Genomic DNA, 17,643 nt, shown 5'->3' on the forward strand with positions numbered 1-17,643 from the left:
TCCCTGACTTAAAAATTAATGAAGACCATTGACCTATGCTATACACATGTAAACATTAGGTGTACAGAAAGATGGCAGAGCAAATACATAGATACAGTATGCATGCATACAGTACTTGTATACATTTAAGCCCAAGCCTGGCTAAATTATTCTAAGGGCCTTTTATAAAGTCCTATAGATGCCTTTATTGCTTATTTAAAATCTACATGTTTTTAGAATCTTTGAATACCTCCACACTATGAAAACCATACAAAGATTCTTCTATGCTGCTGCAAGTGGAACAGATGATTACCTGAATGTAAAAACTGTCTTGATGGTATTGCGAAAAGTAGTATAGTACTCCCCCCAAACTTCACGGGGGTTCTGTTCCAGGAACACCCACGAATTTTGAAAAACTACAAATGCAGTTTAGGAGCTCATCGAAGGCAGGAGGGCAGCTGGGGTGCCAGCGGGTGCTTAACTCTTCTGGTAAATTATACTTATAAAGTCGGGCGGGTGTTGAAAATCATTCTCATTATTTTCCAACCGCCTCTTCCTGGTACTAAAGTCAGGCTACACCAATCAGGAGCTGCTTTGACATGCCAGATAGTGTGTCAAAGCAGCTCCTGATTCGTGTAACCATGACTTTACTACCAGGAAGAGATGGTCGGAAAATACTGCGAATTACTGAGTCTGCGATTCGCAAACCGCAAATTTGCGGGGGGAGGGTTACTGTATATCAGTACCTTAATAAACATTGTTTCTTTGTGCCCTCCTACTATATCATTTCTTATAGTTCTGCTAGACATATGTGGCTCTTTACAAACACATAAGAGACCATCCCTGCTCAACAGTATTTATAATCTATGAAAAGGATAAATAAGAGATTAGGGAGTTTGTCAGAATTAGCATATCTTAGATAATCAAAAGCTCTCCATTTTCCACAGTTCTGTCAAGGGTCATGATCTCAGTGTTTTGCTGGCACAGTATGTAAATAGCATTTATACAGATTCAATTGGACAAGCTGTGCTAACTTAAGAGACTTATTTCCTGTTCTGTTTTACCATTATTTCTGCGCTTGCTGTAAACAGAAATAATACAGTTTGTGAACAATGATTTAATTAGACAGATAATTAGTATCAGAACCCTAAGGGATTAAAAAAAGCACAACTTAAAAAGAAGAGAGGTACGATTTATAATATAATACAATAAAATGTTAAACCTATGGAATTTCAGATTAAGGGTCCACTTTTGACATGCCACAAATTAAGAGAACTATAGGAATAAAGAAATTTTGGACATTTAATTATAGATGTTTGATTTAGGTGAAATTTTCATTCATCAATCTTTAGTTCTTATGTTAATTGGAATTTACTATTTCCAATCATTTGAGTGTCATAGGCACATCTCTTTAAAAAAATAGTGTTTCCTTAATTTTCTTATATAACTGAGATATGCTACATCCATTATTATGTATAACATCCCAGTGTACATACAATGAATTGCAACAGACTGCGAAATGTCTCAAAATACATAACAACTTCATTAGGGTTACAGACTGACATTAAGCAACATGACTTTACCTTAATGTCCCAATTAACAACTTTGTGGCCAGTTAATCTTCCATGCAAAAGATTGGTAGACAAGTCAAGGCAGATAGGATTTCTGCAGGCCTATGAAAACATGGAAAAAGATGTGCACCTCAACACTGCATATTTCAAAAGAAATGTCTTTCATTGAAACACAAAACATGAGGCTTTCTTATAAAGATAGTTCAGTTATGTCTTTCTGTTGCTAATGCCAACATTCAGAAATACATCAATACATAAGGAAATAATATACCATGAAGCATATAAATCTGAAAATACAATATTAAATTAATTCAAAATAATAATTACTAAATACATTAAGCAAAAAATTAGGGCTGTACATGATTAAAATTTTTAATTGCATGATTAATTACATAAAGTAACCCCCCCCCCACCCACACACACATTTCCTCCTGTATAGTGCAATAAATACATAGCAGACAAATTCTCAAAACTGACACATTTCAATTGTTCCATAGAAAGGCGGAATATCAACAAAAGATTAGGTTACTTACCTCTGCTAATCTTCTTTCTTGTAAACAAAGAAAAATCAGAACCATGGTCCAACCACTGTGGCGTACCCCAAGGATCGCCATTATCTCCAATACTCTTCAATCTCTACATCGCATCCCTCAGCACCTGTCTAGACAAAATAGGCTTAACCTCCTATAGCTATGCAGCCAAAATCACCATTCTCCTTCCTATTGATCAGCCAACACCCACCATGACAGACACACTACACAGAACTCTAGAAACAGTGGCAACATTGATGAAAGACCACAAACTAAAACTGAATCCAGACAAAACAAAAGTCATATTTCTCAAAAAAGATAAAACCCCCAACCATAACAAACCTAGTAATAAACTCAATCACATACCCCATTCAACCCACTTTAAAACTTCTGGGAATGACGATAGACAGATGCTGCACCATGCAACTACAAATCAACAAAACAATACAGAAATCATTTGTGGTCATGAGAAACCTAAGGCAAGTTTGAAAATTCTTCGACAGAAAACAATTCTAGCTCATGGTCCAGTCCCTAGTCCTAGGTCTCCTTGACTACTGCAACATCCTATATCTCCCCTGCCCCACAATGATAGAACAACTACAAACAGTACAAAACACAGCCCTGAGACTAATTTATTCACTAAGAAAACAATCACCGATGCATACCTCGACTCACACTGGCTCCCAATTCAAGCAAGAATACTATTTAAATTCTACTCTCTATTATTTAAATCCATAAATGGTGACAGCCCAGCCTACTTGAACAACTGCCTAATCCAAACTATCACAACCAGACACAGGACAACCCAGACACCATTCATATACCCTCCAATCAGAGACATCAAATGGAAAAAAAACTGTACGATGGCCTACTAGCCACACAGGCAGCAAAACTAGACCACCAACTCTCCAATCTACTAATCATGACCCCAGACTACAAAACTTTCAGAAAAGAAATAAAAACCCTGCTATTCAAAAAAAATCCAAGAAGACTAACTAACATCGTATGAAACATTTCAATCCTCTAAAGCAGGGGTGACCAATAGGTCGATCGCGATTGACCGGTAGATCGCCAAGGCAAAGTGAATCGATCGCGGAGCCCATCTCTGGCTCCATGATAGACTCACTTTGCTTTGTTGATCTACCGGGTCAATCAGCCTTCCTCTCCCCTACGTCAATTCTGCCATCATAGAGGAAGTTCGGGCCAGCCAATTGCTGCCTGGCTGGGCCAAACTTCCTCTCCAACGGCAGAATTGACGTCGGGGAGAGGAATGTTGGTCGGCCCGACGCAGGGAAGCAGGGAGAGCTTGGGGCGGCGGCGGCTTTGGAGCCTGTTACCCGATGACGGCGTCGGCTTGGGGGCCTGTTCCCCGATGGCGGCGGCAGTGGCTTGGGGGAGGGCAGGGAGAAAGAAAGAAAGGGGGCAGGCAGGGAGACAGAAGGAAAGAAGGGAAAAAGAAAAAAGAAAGGGGGCATGAAGAGAGAAAAAAAGGGAGGCAGGGAGAAAGGAAGAAAAAGTTGGGCGAGGGAATGAGGTCTGGAGGAGAGGACGCATGCAGCCTGAAAGAAGGGAAGAAAGATTGGATGCACAGGCAGAAGAAGAAAGTACAACCAGAGACTCATGAAATCACCAGACAACAAAGGTAGGAAAAATGATTTTATTTTAAATTTAGTGATCAAAATGTGTCTGAATTTATATCTGCTGTCTATATTTTGCACTACAGCCCCCTTTTACTAAACCACAATAGTGGTTTTTAGCACAGGGAGCGAGAGCTGCGCTGGGCATTCAGCGCAGCTCCCTGCGCTAAAAACTGCTATTGTGGTTTAGTAGAAAGGGAGAGGGGGTATATTTGTCTATTTTTGTATGGTTGCTACTGAGGTGACAGTGCATAGAGTCATCTGCCTTGACCTCTTTGAAAAAACCCCAGAATAGGAATGATAATTAACATCTCTGTGTACAGTGTGCTTTGTGTTTTTTTAAAAATTTATTGTTGGTAGATCATTTTGACTTGGTCATTTTAAAAGTAGCTCGAAAGCCCAAAAAGTGTGGGCACCCCTGCTCTAAAGCAACCCGCTCTACTCTGTAACACCTCTGGACATGTCCGGAAATTCTCTTCTGTAATTCTGAAATCCTCTTCTGTAATCCGCCTTGAACCGCAAGGTAATGGCAGAATAAAAATCACTAATGTAATGTAAATAGATTCTGGAATCTTCATCAGCAGGTTTGGGCATCCTCTCTAGCTCTGAGCTGCAGGCACTCCAAAACAAACCTTTAGTCCCTCCCTAGGTAAATACATCCTGTCACGTGCCTTAAAATTCCAGTCTGTACACAAGCCAGTGAGACCTAAGAATAACAGAAAATACCAGAAACAAAAGAGAGAGGTGCGGGGACTCCCCACTACACGTTAATTCTGCTCAGGAGAAACAAAACAGAATAATTAGTGCCAACAGCCAAACATTGCATAACTTTAAATTGGAACAGTATAACATTATGAAAACATTCCTGCACAGGCCATCTCCTCCCTTACGAGACTCATTAACTCTGCTCTACTATCAGGCTTGTTCGCCACAAAAATGGGCCACATTGCCTTGTCACCTATTCTGAAAAAAGCCGATCTCGACCCCTCCCTACCATCAAACTACCGTCCCATAGCAAATATCCCTCTACTTACCAAACTTCTAGAAACCATAGTTGCTACCCAGCTCTCCTCCTATCTCGAGAGATTCTCCATTCTTCACCCCTACCAACATGGCTTCAGAACCTGCTTTAGCACTGAATCCCTCCTAGTTTCCCTAATTTCAAAGGTACAACAACTACACTCACGTAACAAATTCGCTGTCCTACTACAATTCGATCTTTCCGCTGCTTTTGATGTCGTCCATCACGACATACTACTTTACCAACTTTCCGAGATTGGAATCGACTCCACCGTCCTAATGTGGTTCTCAACTTCTTACGCTCCCGTTCCTACACCGTCAACACAAATGGCACCATGTCCACTCCTTGGACTCCATCTTGTGGTGTCCCTCAAGGATCACCTCTTTCCCCTATTCTCTTTAACATCTACATGTCCTCCCTGAAACTCTTTCAACTATCCCCCCTGGAAACAATCTACACTTATGCAGATGACATCCTTGTCCTCCTTGAGACTGACCAGAACCTCACCAACCTCCACGAAAACATTACAGCTTGCATAATGAGACTCCGTACCTGGTCCCTCTCGGTACAGATGAAACTAAACGAATCTAAAACAAAACTACTCTGGCTCGGCCCAAAATTCGAACACCTGCCCACACTTTTCACACTACCCACAGGCGATACACTACAGCTCGAGTTCTCATACAAGGTCCTTGGTATCACTATCGATTCTTCTCTCTCCCTCAATGACCACCTCAACTCCTTGGCAAAATCATGCTTTTTCAGCCTTCACATGCTGAGGAAAGCTAGATCCTACTTCAGCCAACAACACTTTGCCATCCTTGTCCAATCCATCATCCTCTCCAAACTAGATTACTGCAACGCCATCTACTTAAATCTATCAAAAAAAGTATTCTAAGACTCCAGCTAATCCAGAATACTGCAGCCAAACTGATCTTCTCAAAACGCAAGTCTGACCATGCCTCCCCACTCCTTGCCAAACTTCATTGGCTCCCAATAATCTCCAGAATCCATTTCAAATGTTCCTGCCTGGCTTTCAAGATCATTCACGGAATCCTGCCTCCTCTTATCCCACTGTCTTTCAACTCCTCCAGTCCCGAATCCTCCAGAACTGCCCAAAGGCTTAAACTAGCCTTCCCCTCTCCACGTGGCATCCACTATTCAGGCAAACTGGGAAAATCCCTTCTCTTCAAAATCACAGGTCTTTGGAACGACCTCACCACCCCGCTGTGGAACCTGAGCTCCCTTCAGTTATTCCGCAAACAACTGAAAACCTGGCTTTTCAGCAAATTGTAGCTCTATCCTTCCCCCCCTTTCTCTCCCCCCTTCTACACATAAGTTCATGTAATCCTTTTTCTTCTTCTCTACCCACTATTTTAAGTTCTTGTAAACCGTGTAGAGCTCCATTCTCATGGAGATGATGCGGTATATAAACTTAAGGTTTAGATTAGATTAGATTGAAAAAGAAACACAGCCTGAGGGTGCAGACAGGGTTATCACCCCGGGATCCCCCTAACCCACCAAATTACATAGAAGGGACCAGAAGGGAGTCTCAGGGAGGCTGGTCAAGACAGACATCCACTTACCAGGTACCATCAGGTGGCCTGCGAATTGGACAGACGAGATGGGAGGGTGTGAAGATTCCAGAGTCTATTTACAAGAAAGAAGATTAGCAGAGGTAAGTAACCTAATCTTTCGTTCTTGTACAATAAACTCTGGAATCTACACCAGCGGGACGTATCAAAGCAGTCCCAATACATCAAGGGGGGCCCGATGAGCTCGCTGCCAGGATTGAAGCCCCCAAAATAGCATCTTGCTTAGCTGCCACATCAAGTCAGTAAAGCTTGGTAAAGGCAGGAATCCAGACCCAAGTGGCTGCTCTGCAAATCGTCTCAGGAGAAACAGCGGAAGATTCGGCCGAAAAGAAAGCCATTCTTCTGGTAGAGAGAGCCCGAGCCCCAAGGGGAGGCCTCTTCCCTGCTGGCACACAAGCAGCAGGAATAGCCACTCACATCCATTTAGTGATGGAAACCCTGCCAGGTTGGAAAAAAATTTAAAGCGGAGACTTGGTCTGAGCACTTCCAGGACCCACAGGTCCAAAATCATCCTCTACCACTCTGTCAGGTAGGCCGAGAGGTATCCCCCAATCCGAGGAAAAGGAGCCAGAGCCCTTGCATCAGAACTCCCTCGCGGGATGGGCAGGGGGACTGCTGTCACGCCTGATCTCCAAAACAAGATCCGGAAGGTACTCTGAATCGATATCCTGTAGATGGGGATCCGGAATACTGGAGAGGTCTCCTGTAAGGACAAAAAATCTTGGTTGTCCAGATCCCCGGGCAGGTCGAGGTTGCGACCCATGAAGCACCATAGGCTTTCGGCCCTGCCCACTGGCCAGATCAGCCAAACCTTGGCCAGACAAGAGCAAACCTCTGAAAGGAAACCGGCTCAATGCAGCTGTAGAAGAAGAAACCCCGGACTACCGGCAAATCCACACTGGTAACAAAGGAGGAGGTCGCTGTAGCTCACACTCCCACCACTGCGGAATCTAAAAGGCATTTGAGGACAAAATCGACCCACCTGTCCTGAACCTCTTGCAAGGCAACCCCTCCAACAGAGGGCAAGAACGTGCGGTTAGTGACTTGTGCCACAGTCGAAACCACTGTCGGCAAAGCTATATGCTTGGAGAATTCTGGGTCCATAGGATGCAATTGCGCTAAGACCCCGGCACAATTAAGGGGACCCTCCTGGGACTCCCAAGTCACTAAAGGCATCCTATCCCAGTCCAGAAAGGAAGCAGATAGCGGGCGCTGATCACTCAATAAGGAACATTCTGCCAGCAGCCGGAGGTCCGAAATCAGGTTCAGGACCCTGAGGACTCAAAGGAGGGCAGGTCACCGGACAGAATGGAAGAACCTGCACACAGCCGGGAGAACCCCAAGTACTGGGGACCTGCTGTCAGTGGGATCCCGAAGATCCGCCAGAAAAGCCACACTAGTGGACGATGAAGAAAAACCAAGGGATAGAGACCGGGGCAGAAGCGATGGCAGAACCACCAGTCTGCTCTCCAGTGTCACTGAAAGTAAAATCCAAAGGCATGCTGGCATCCAGAGGGAGGGCAGATCCCATCTGCAGCAGTGGATTCAGTGTGGAAGAAGCAGGCACAGCCTTTTTGAACCAGAAAAGCCTGACACCTTATCTGACACCTGCAGCGGGAAATAGGCACCGGCAGCGAAAGTCGCGCTGTGAGCCGCAGTATTGGTGCTCTAGCCAAAGAATGGGATATTTTCCCCTGAAGCTGCGCAGTTCGCACACATTTGAGGGGGACAGGATGCACCAAAAGCATCTCTGGTAGAAGTGGTGGCTAAGGGGGATTCTCTGAAGGAGGAAAAGGCAGAAACAGCGCCCGTCTTCCCCCCCCCCCCCTCCACGCATGCCACGGCACATGTGAACTGCATCCACGAAACTGCCATCCATCCATCATAAATGACACATGAATCCATGCCATCCTGTCCTGAGGTGGCCATCTGTGAAGTCTGGAGCAAAAACGAAGCTTCTAAGGGCAAAAAATATACTTTTAAAAGTTTCAAAATAATAAAAATAAAAAAAACCAAGATGACCGCCAAGGGAGGCCAATTTTGCCTTAAAACAGCCCGGGGAAAATCACAGGAAACCCAGAAAATGGTGATTTTTAGATTTTACAGGTGGGGGGGCCTAGGGCATGCAGGGAAAACACCTCAAAATCCCTTTTTAGGATTCCCCCCAAATCGCCAAATTTGTGAGCACACAGGCACACACAGAGACATGTGCTGCAATAGAAATGAATGGCAGCCAGCTAACACAGAGCAAGCAGAGAGATCATACCTCAGGAGCTGATAAAAACTGGATTCCAGATCTTCTGACTGCCTCACCTTCCCAATAACCCCAGACAGAGACTCTCCAGACCTCGGAGCAAAATTAGGGAAGATATGCAGTCCAGTTCTGGTCCCAGCGTACCTCCACAGAACCGCAGCAGCCTGCGCTTTACCCTGTTGCAGATGAACCAAGGGTGAGGTGGCTCCCGATCCCAGAGACCCGATCTGACCTGCAGGCTTTCTGAGGGGTTTACTGCAGGTCTGCTAACGGTGCCCCCTCAGAAGCAAACGAAGTAAATACTAAAGTCAGCAATCTCTCGCCGAAGGGTGAATCCAAAGCACAAGGGTAACCCACGTCAAATGATGAAATAAAAGAACTAGAAATGTAAAATGAAGCCCTTCTCCCAGCCGGCTTGAACTTTTGTGTCACAGACAGCTATCAAGCAGCTATGGGTTCCTGATAAAGGGACGCTGAATTTCCAAAACCGGGCTTGGTTGAATCCAGGGGTGTTTGGATTATCGTGTCAATTTCAGTGATCAATTTCAGTGTTCAGTTTAGTTCCCTAATGCAGCAGTAAAAATTTCACTGCAACACAGCCATTCTTGGATAGACCTGTGCAGCAAGATTATGAACAGTTAAGTTAAAAATTTAAAAATTTCAGTACATTAACGGTCTGATTTTGGAAACAGCACCTGCTGTGTGGTATGTGCCTGCAAAATGGGCGCCTACTGTATATCAATAACTGGTAGGCGCTATGTTCAGAATCGCAATTATTTTTCTGCTTAGATGCCTTAAATGTAGGCCAGCATTTTACAGGCCTACATTTACAGCATCTAACTTGCACCTAGGCATACCTGCAGACGCCTAAGGCCACTTCCGGCATAAGCCATGCCTACGCTGCCCTTAGGCGTGTCTAGATGTCTCCATATGTGCACAAACGATGCCTACATTGTAGGCATTGTGAGCTGCATTGATTTTTTTTTTTTTTATACCATGCATCCTGATTGGTCTGTTAGGATGCTTTGAGAATCAGGCCCTAAATGTTTAAATATAAAGAAGGCCTGAAAACTGGGCACAAGCCTGTATCAAACAAGTTACTCTGAAGCTTTTCCTTCCTAAAAATATAATACTGAAATTATGTTTTACATCAGTATTACATCACTTGGAATAGTGGAAGCTGTATATTTTTTGATGTGTGTAGAGTTTTAAAATTATCCTCTCACCTATTTACAATCATGATGACTTAAAATCTAAAAACAAATCTATGTTTTTAAGAGACAACATTGGTTAATAAATAAGCTGATTATGACATACAAGAATATAGGGTATAGATGTAACCCTCAGATAAACAAATAGATTCTTATAATACCTTTGGAGTATAATGAAGAAGAATTTTACTTGGAAGATCTGCCATCTCTGATTCTAGTGTTTTCCAAGGACACAAAGAATTTGGACCTGAAAAGAGAAAGATCTTTTAATATTGTGTATGTCTCATACCAACACATACCGTTGGCCTACTGCTCTATCTACTAGGCTACTTCCATGCACGTGTCAGCTGGGCGCTGTATGTGCTACAACTCAATTAGATTATATTTAAGTTTACAGAAATATATGTCAAAAATATTTCAAGATAGACCATCAAAGAATAACTATTTCATATGCACTGAATATTTCTCAGAATATATGTTTGGTCATTATCAGGATATCAAATCTCTATTACTTAAAAACACTCACCTGCAAGGTACAATGTTTTCACTTGGGGGAGCTGCAGGGCTTCATGGAAGACAATAACAGACCCAAGCTGACCCTCCAGTGATGTTGGAGATCCCCACTCACTGTCCTGGGTTCCTGCTGAGATCAATTTAGTGGCAAACTCAGATTTTCCAAGCAGACTACCCCAAGTGGGTGAAGAGAGAATGCCACCCAATGATGTTCGGTTGGTGGTAGGAGGAAAGGAGAAGGGTGGATCTGGGATCTGAGATGGAGGAGGGGTGGTTGTTCTCTGACCAGCTGATCCAATGCAGCAAGAAATAAAAGGCTAAAGATCCAAGGAAAAAAAAATCAAGTATGTGAAAAATTAAAAAAAGAAACTTCCATACAAACAGGAGCAAGATCAACATATATGAAAGGAAGTAAAGTTGCTTACCTGTAACAGAGGTTCTCCATAGACAGCAAGGGAATACAGTCTGTACTGCGCTGTGTGCATCTGATAGCGCTATAGAAATAATTAATAGTAGTAGTAGTAGTCACACTTGGTGAAGTCCTCAGACTAAGCCTGTGTGTCGGTGCTCTCACCAAGCAATAGTAAGCTTTTAGGCTGAGCATGTGCAGGGACTCCCTGTTCGATAGTCTAGTCTGTTTTATTTGATATAATGATGTCTGCCATTGAGGCATCTTGTATGCCTTATGTAATTTTATATTTTGATGTATGTTAGGGTTTTGCTAGTTTTTGCCTTAAATGATATTCATCGTTGATGCGACGTATATGTCATATGCAATTTGATTTCGTATGTAATTTGTTATAGTGTGTTTTTGTATTGATTTGTACAAAAATGTTAATTTCTTATTTTGTATGTTCATATGTAACTCGCTCTGGATAAGGGTGGGGGAGAAATAAACAAACAAACAAACTCCCGCCCTCAGTGGCTCCTCCTCTTGATAAACACTTTGTTCTCTAGCTACAAAAAAAAGAAAATATATACATATATATATATATATATATATATATTTTTATACACACACACAGTTATGCAAACGGAACAGAGAAATTTTAAAACCTTTTAGCGGCTAGTAGTCAACCTTGTTGTCTAAATAGGCACACAGCATTGATCAAAGATGAATAATTTCTCCACGGGTGAGCACTAAGCATATAAGATGTATTAATTATTGAGAGAGGTAGATTGGATGATAATTTAGAAGATTCACTATATTTAAAGTCTCTTTCATTTTTTTATTTTAAACAATATTTAATTAACTAACAAAAGCAGTTACCAGTTTCCCTCCCGTAATGTGTGGTTCTTTTTCTGACAGAGTTCGTTGGGCTGTAATTCTCCTGATGAAGCTCAGAATTGAGTGAAACGAGGACGCTCCGTTGAGCAAATCTAGATTTAAATAGCCCTGTAACACTGCTTTCTAGTTGGCAAGTATGGTTTAAAGAACGGGTATAATTAATGGGGGTTAGACTCCTGATAGCTCGAAAGTAGCAGTCCTGTTAAGACTAGTTGTAAAAACAGGCTGCTGTGAACCCTTGAAGTCTTTATACCCCTCGGGTTAATTATAAGCTAAATACTTGAAGGTGGATGATATGGTGAGACATTTCCACACAAAACCATTGAAGTGGTTACAGATGTCTTATATACCAGGACTGAGAAGTGATCGCATATGTAAGAGTCGGTGGTAGATGTCAGTAGTTGAGTGTTCCTGAGTGGTCTTGGCTGCTGCTACTGACTTCTACATCTCAAACAGCAGTCACCTGTAAGGGGCCGGTGTCACAATCTATTATTATTAGAGTAGTGGACATTGCTAAAGATAGAGTAATAATGGTCCGTTTGGGGGGGGGGGGTTACAGTATTAGTTGTCTACATGTGCATTTCTAGAACTCCTTTTATCACTGTGATCTCTGTACTTCTATTGCTTGTTTTGAGTCAGAGTAAACTGTTGGCTACAAACTTTACCTGTTGCAATACCATATGAATACAATATAGTATGGTATTGTGAAAGAGTGAGGCAGCTTGCTCAGGAGAAGGGTTGCATAGCCGGACAGACAGACCACACTTTGGGCATTCAAGGAAAAAAACCCGCTTTTATTCAACAGTAGTGCAGAGCCTGTTTCTTCACAGGCTCATATAAGTTTGTATTCTTTAAAGGAAACAGTTAGGCTTTTCCCCAGTCTTTCTCAATCACAAGTCCCGTTCTCCATAAGGCGTGCCATGCCCCAAACAGTCTTTATTCCATGTGCAGGGAATAGTTAGGCAGCATTAGGTCCCAGGTCTTAGCAGGCACTTAGCCAAGCAGATTATTTAAACAAACAGTAGAGTCTTACTTCTTACCACTCTGTCAGTGCCAGACCCCTTCAACCCACTTCTCCAGCTCCTAGGTTCCCTCTAGCAGACCTCCCCTCCTGGGTCCGGCTCGGCCTTTTAAGTTCTCCTAAGTCACTTCCTGGTTTCCTACTTTTCTCCCCTCCCCCCTTCCTGAGGAAAACTCATTCTCATTGCTGCTGTGGTTGAGAGACAATTTAGCCAGGAGGGGGCGTGCAGGGTTTTCCTGAGGTTTATTCTGAGTCTGAGCAGAAGGTCAAACAGGGGAAGGGACAGGGTTTCATACACTCTGTCAAAGGTGTCTCACACACTTTCTGGCCAGCGGCACACTAAATCCAGTGCCCTGGCTGGAAGGCACCTGGAAGTGCACAGAGGCCTGTGACCCACTTCAGTGGAGGGATCCAGGAAGTGTAGGGAGAGGAGGAGAGATGCTGGCCAGGAGGAGAGTCATCTGCGCCGGCTGCCTTCCTACAGGACATGCCTCTCGCCACGAGAAGCATGTCCTGTAGGCAGTCCACCAGCGTGGACGATTCTCCTCCTTGTCAGTGTGTCACGGCACACCTGAAATCTCAGGAGGCAAACTGCCTAACAGGGAAAAAATCATAAGGTATGATTTGAAAGTACATAGACATCTCATAATCTGAATTGGTCCTATAAGTTATTTGAGCACTGATTTTTCTGAGCAGACAAGACCAGATATAACATGCAGAAAATCTGCTTGGTACTGGCTCTGTTTCTGACTCTGGCTCAACCAAGACTACTCAGATCTATAAATCAGCATTTACTATATGTTCCCTCATTAAAGAGTATTAATACCCATCGAACTATGATATTTTCAGTAACTGCCCCTTCAATATGGAATTCTCTACCCTCTTTTCTTGGGGAAGAAAAAAAAATTTACATAAATTTAAAGGGGCATTAAAATCCTTTCTTTTCAAAGATGCTTTTGAACAATAAATACCTCCATATCTAGTCACTTCTCCGACATCCACTACTGCCCCTGTAACATTGTTCTTTTCAAATAGATTGATTAAAATCTTTGAAACCTATCCTCTCGTTTTTCTCTTTGCATGTTTATTTTCTATTTTTTTTTTGTAGTTCTATCCTCCTCCTTTTGTATCTGTGTATCATGCCATCTGTTTTTTTTATATACTGTATTTTTCGCTCTGATGATAGAGACTTACAAGATCATGAAGGGCATAGAGAGAGTAGAGAGGGACAGATTCTTCAAACTTTCAAAAAATAAAAGAACAAGAGGGCATTCAGAAAAGTTGAAAGGGGACAGATTCAAAACGAATGCTAGGAAGTTCTTCTTTACACAATGTGTGGTGGACACCTGAAATGCGCTTCCAGAGAGCGTAATAGGGCAGAGTACGGTACTAGGGTTCAAGAAAGGATTGGACAATTTCCTGCTGGAAAAGGGGGTAGAGGGGTATAGATAGAGGATTACTGCACAGGTCCTGGACCTGTTGGGCCCCCGCATGAGCGGACTGCTGGGCACGATGAACCTGAGGTCTGACCCAGCAGACATTGCTTATGTTCTCTATAAGACTCACGAGAACTGACTGCAGCCAATTGGAGAGCACACTGTACACAGAGAAAATGTTAATTATAATTTATATTTGGGTTATTTTTCAAAGAGGTCAAGGCAGATGACTTTAAAATATGCAATGTCACCTCAGTAACAACATAGACAAACATACCCTCTCCCCTTTTACTAAACCGCAATAGCGGTTTTTAGCTCAGGGAGCTACGCTGAATGCCCCGCGCTGCTCCCAACGCTCATAGGCTCCCTGCACTAAAAAACGCTATTGCGGTTTAGTAAAAGGGGGCCATAGTGCAAAATATAGACAGCAGATATAAATTGAAAATAAAATCATTTTTCCTATCTTTGTTGTCTGGTGATTTCATGAGTCTCTGTATGCACTTCCTTCTGACTGTGCATCCAATATTTCTTCCCTTTTTTATGCCTCCTGCATGCTTTCTCTCCACCAGATCTCATTCCATTTCCCAACCAACATCTCTCTCTGTCCCTCCATGCGTATAACTTTTTCTTCCTCTCTCCCTGTCTGTCCCCTGCCACCCGACACACTCCATTCCCTCCCCCAATTTTTTCTTCCTCTTTCCATGCTCCTCCTCCCCTTTCTTTCTCTCTCTCTCCCTGCCCCCCTTCAAACTCCCCTTAAGTTCAAAACTCAATCTATCAAAGTGGTATCTTCATTAAAGTTACTAGGAATCACGTTTGATAGTAAACTAATATACCATCTACATATCAGCAGTAGTCCAACGTTGCTTTTATCGATTGCGTATGATAAGATTTCTATCTAAACTATTAGAACCTGCTTCTCTGAACATTTTGATTCATTCTCTTGTGTTCTCATGTATCGATTATTGTAACGCCCTCTTTAAAGGCACAACAAAAAAATAAATAAGACGACTCCAACTAGTACAAAATACTGCAGTAAAAATTTTATTTAAAGCAAAAAAATATGATCATGTTTTTACATAAAGCTCACTGGTTGCCTATACAACATAGAATCACCTATAAATTTATTTTATTAACATTTAAAACCAGAGAAAATAATCAGCCTGAATTCATTAATAACCTACTTATCCCTTACAACCTTACAAGGACTCTGTGATCTACAGCTCAAAACCTTCTTGTTATCCCATCATTGAAACATATAAATACATTAAGGTCCGCAATTTTTTCAGTTAGCACCCCTTTTCTTTGGAAAAGTATTTCAAACTACTTACGCAAAAAACTTACACTAACGGACTTTAAGTCCAAATTAAAGACATTTCTCTTTCTCGACGCTTTTGATACCTAATTGTTCTTTTAAGGACAACCTAGCACCTAGAAGGAGTCTTAATACCTTTTCTACCTCCTATTGTTCTTCTCCTTTACATGTTTTCTTTTTCTTTACATATTGTAGTTCCAGCCCTCCTTTCCTTCTCGTCTCTGTTAATTTTTTGTTAGTTTATTAGTCCTTAAAAGCTAGTATTTTCCCTAGTGTTTTTAAGCTGTATTTTAGTTAGTAGATGGTTTTAACATTTTTGTATAATGCCTAGAAGGTTTGATTAGGCGGTATAAGAAATTTTAAATAAGCTTGAAACTTCTGTCTTTCTTTCTCGCTCCCTGCCCCACTTCTTTCGTCTTTCTCTCTCCCTGCTCCCCTTTCTTTTTTTCTGTCTCTCTCTCTGCCCCCCCCAGCCACCTCCACCATTGCCAAATGCCCCCAGCAAACACTTCCTCCTGTCTGCTCCTACTCTTATTTCTTAGTTCACTTCCCCCACTACAGCTCATGCTCCCTCTCTGAGTTCCTGTCACCCTCACAGCCTATTTCTTCTCCACTGCCACAGCTCCACTCTAAGTTTCTGGCTTCATCAGTCTGTCACTCTTCCCTTTAGAACTTTCAGACACTTCTGGCTCTTCATAGCAACATTCTCTGTCCCAGCTATTAACTCTTTCAATTCACTTCATCCCTTCAAAGTCCCTTCTATTCCTTCCCATGACTTGACTTCCAACCTGTGTTTCACTCCCACAAGCCTTTCTCCCTCCCCCCCCCCCCCCCCAACATCAATTCTGACCTCAGAGAAGAAGTTCCGGGGCAGCCAGGCAGCGATTGGCTGGCCCGGAACTTTCTCTCAGAATTTACGTCGGGGAGGGGGCGGGAGGCTTGTGGACCCGGCACTTGTGTAGTGGCTGCACTCGCCTGGCTTCTGCGGCATCTGGGAAGCAGGGAGAACGCAAATAAGCAGGGAGAACACAAAGGCAATGCAAGTCTATCACGGAGCCCAGGATGGGCTCTGCGATTGACTTGTGTTGCCCTTCGTTCTACTGGTCGATTGTGATCGACCTTTTGGGCCCCTGCCTCATATATTCGAATATAAACCGATCCGAATATAAACCAACGGTATATAGGGGAAAAGAAAAAAAATTTCACAGAATAGAAATTTATATATATATTATATTAAATTATAAATTAAAAATTATATTAAAATGCCTTCATTAAATAAATGAAAACCTGAGAAGAGGAATGATGAATAGAAGGATACTTACTTCATTCATGGAAGGAAACTTGAGGGGAACAGAAATCATCTGCTGTCCATTAACATAGATATAAACAAGGCTCTGTCCAAAAGGCCTCTTTCCAGGCACATGTACAATTGCTATATGATGCTGGTTATATGTCCAAAAAACAAACAGAAAAAAAAGAAGGTGACAATGCATCAGATTTAAAGATGTGAGAAGTAAAAGTTACATGCTTCTAGCAGGTATTCTCTGTGAACAGCAGAAGTCCTCAGAAATACAGCCTACGTGCAGGAAATCTCTCCCTTAGCTTTAGTGCTGTAAGAGCTTTGAGTAGAGGATGACACGGGGACTGTTTCCTGCAGCTAGTTGCGGCTAACCCACAGGAATGAGGTATTTAAAAAAAAAAAAAATTGGCCCTTTGCCTCGGGTATGGGAACAAAACTAGAACAGCCTATCTTTATCTGTTATTCTGAAATCTGAACAGAGATAAAAAGGCATAGAATTCCAGAAAGTGGGAGCCATGACAGAAAATGAAGAATTCCTATGGAAATCAAGGAAGAGTTGTCGAAATGAGGGAACAGCGTAGGGTTCTTTGTGGCGAGTATGGAACCAAGGGACTGTATAAAAAGGAGGGAAGACCACTTGATAGAATCTGATGAGAAAGAATATTATATTTAAAAGTAATACAATATGACATCGGGAGGATGTGTTCTGATTTTAGAAGTGGTGTGACGTGATCAAACTTAGAAATAATCTTACTGCAGTGATGAAATAATCTTACTGACGTGATGAAATAATCTTACTGCAGTGTTCTGGACTAATTGTAATCGATGTAATTGATATTTTGGGAGTCCAATGAAAATGGAATTATAATAGTCAAGTTTGCTAAGGGCATAAACCTTGTATGACTAGTGTGGAATAGATTACCCTCCAGACTGCTGGGGAAATTATCATCTGTTTTTTGGTTCTCCCCCAAT

General features: G+C 42.3%; 1 protein-coding gene across 3 annotated transcripts in view; it reads right to left on the reverse strand.

Moving 5' to 3' along the window:
* NBEAL1 (neurobeachin like 1) overlaps positions 1–17,643 on the reverse strand; it is a 400,332-nt gene that overhangs the window by 244,703 nt on the left and 137,986 nt on the right. For all 3 annotated transcript variants that reach the window (XM_033945971.1, XM_033945972.1, XM_033945970.1), the window contains 4 exons: positions 16,694–16,813; positions 10,325–10,628; positions 9,960–10,045; positions 1,563–1,652 (listed from right to left, as the gene is read on the reverse strand). In XM_033945971.1, the coding sequence (XP_033801862.1) occupies positions 1,563–1,652; positions 9,960–10,045; positions 10,325–10,628; positions 16,694–16,813 (600 nt within the window). The remainder of the gene's footprint in view (positions 1–1,562; positions 1,653–9,959; positions 10,046–10,324; positions 10,629–16,693; positions 16,814–17,643) is intronic.

This window comes from Geotrypetes seraphini, chromosome 5 (genome assembly GCF_902459505.1).
Source record: "Geotrypetes seraphini chromosome 5, aGeoSer1.1, whole genome shotgun sequence".
Taxonomy (NCBI): Eukaryota; Metazoa; Chordata; class Amphibia; order Gymnophiona; family Dermophiidae; genus Geotrypetes; species Geotrypetes seraphini.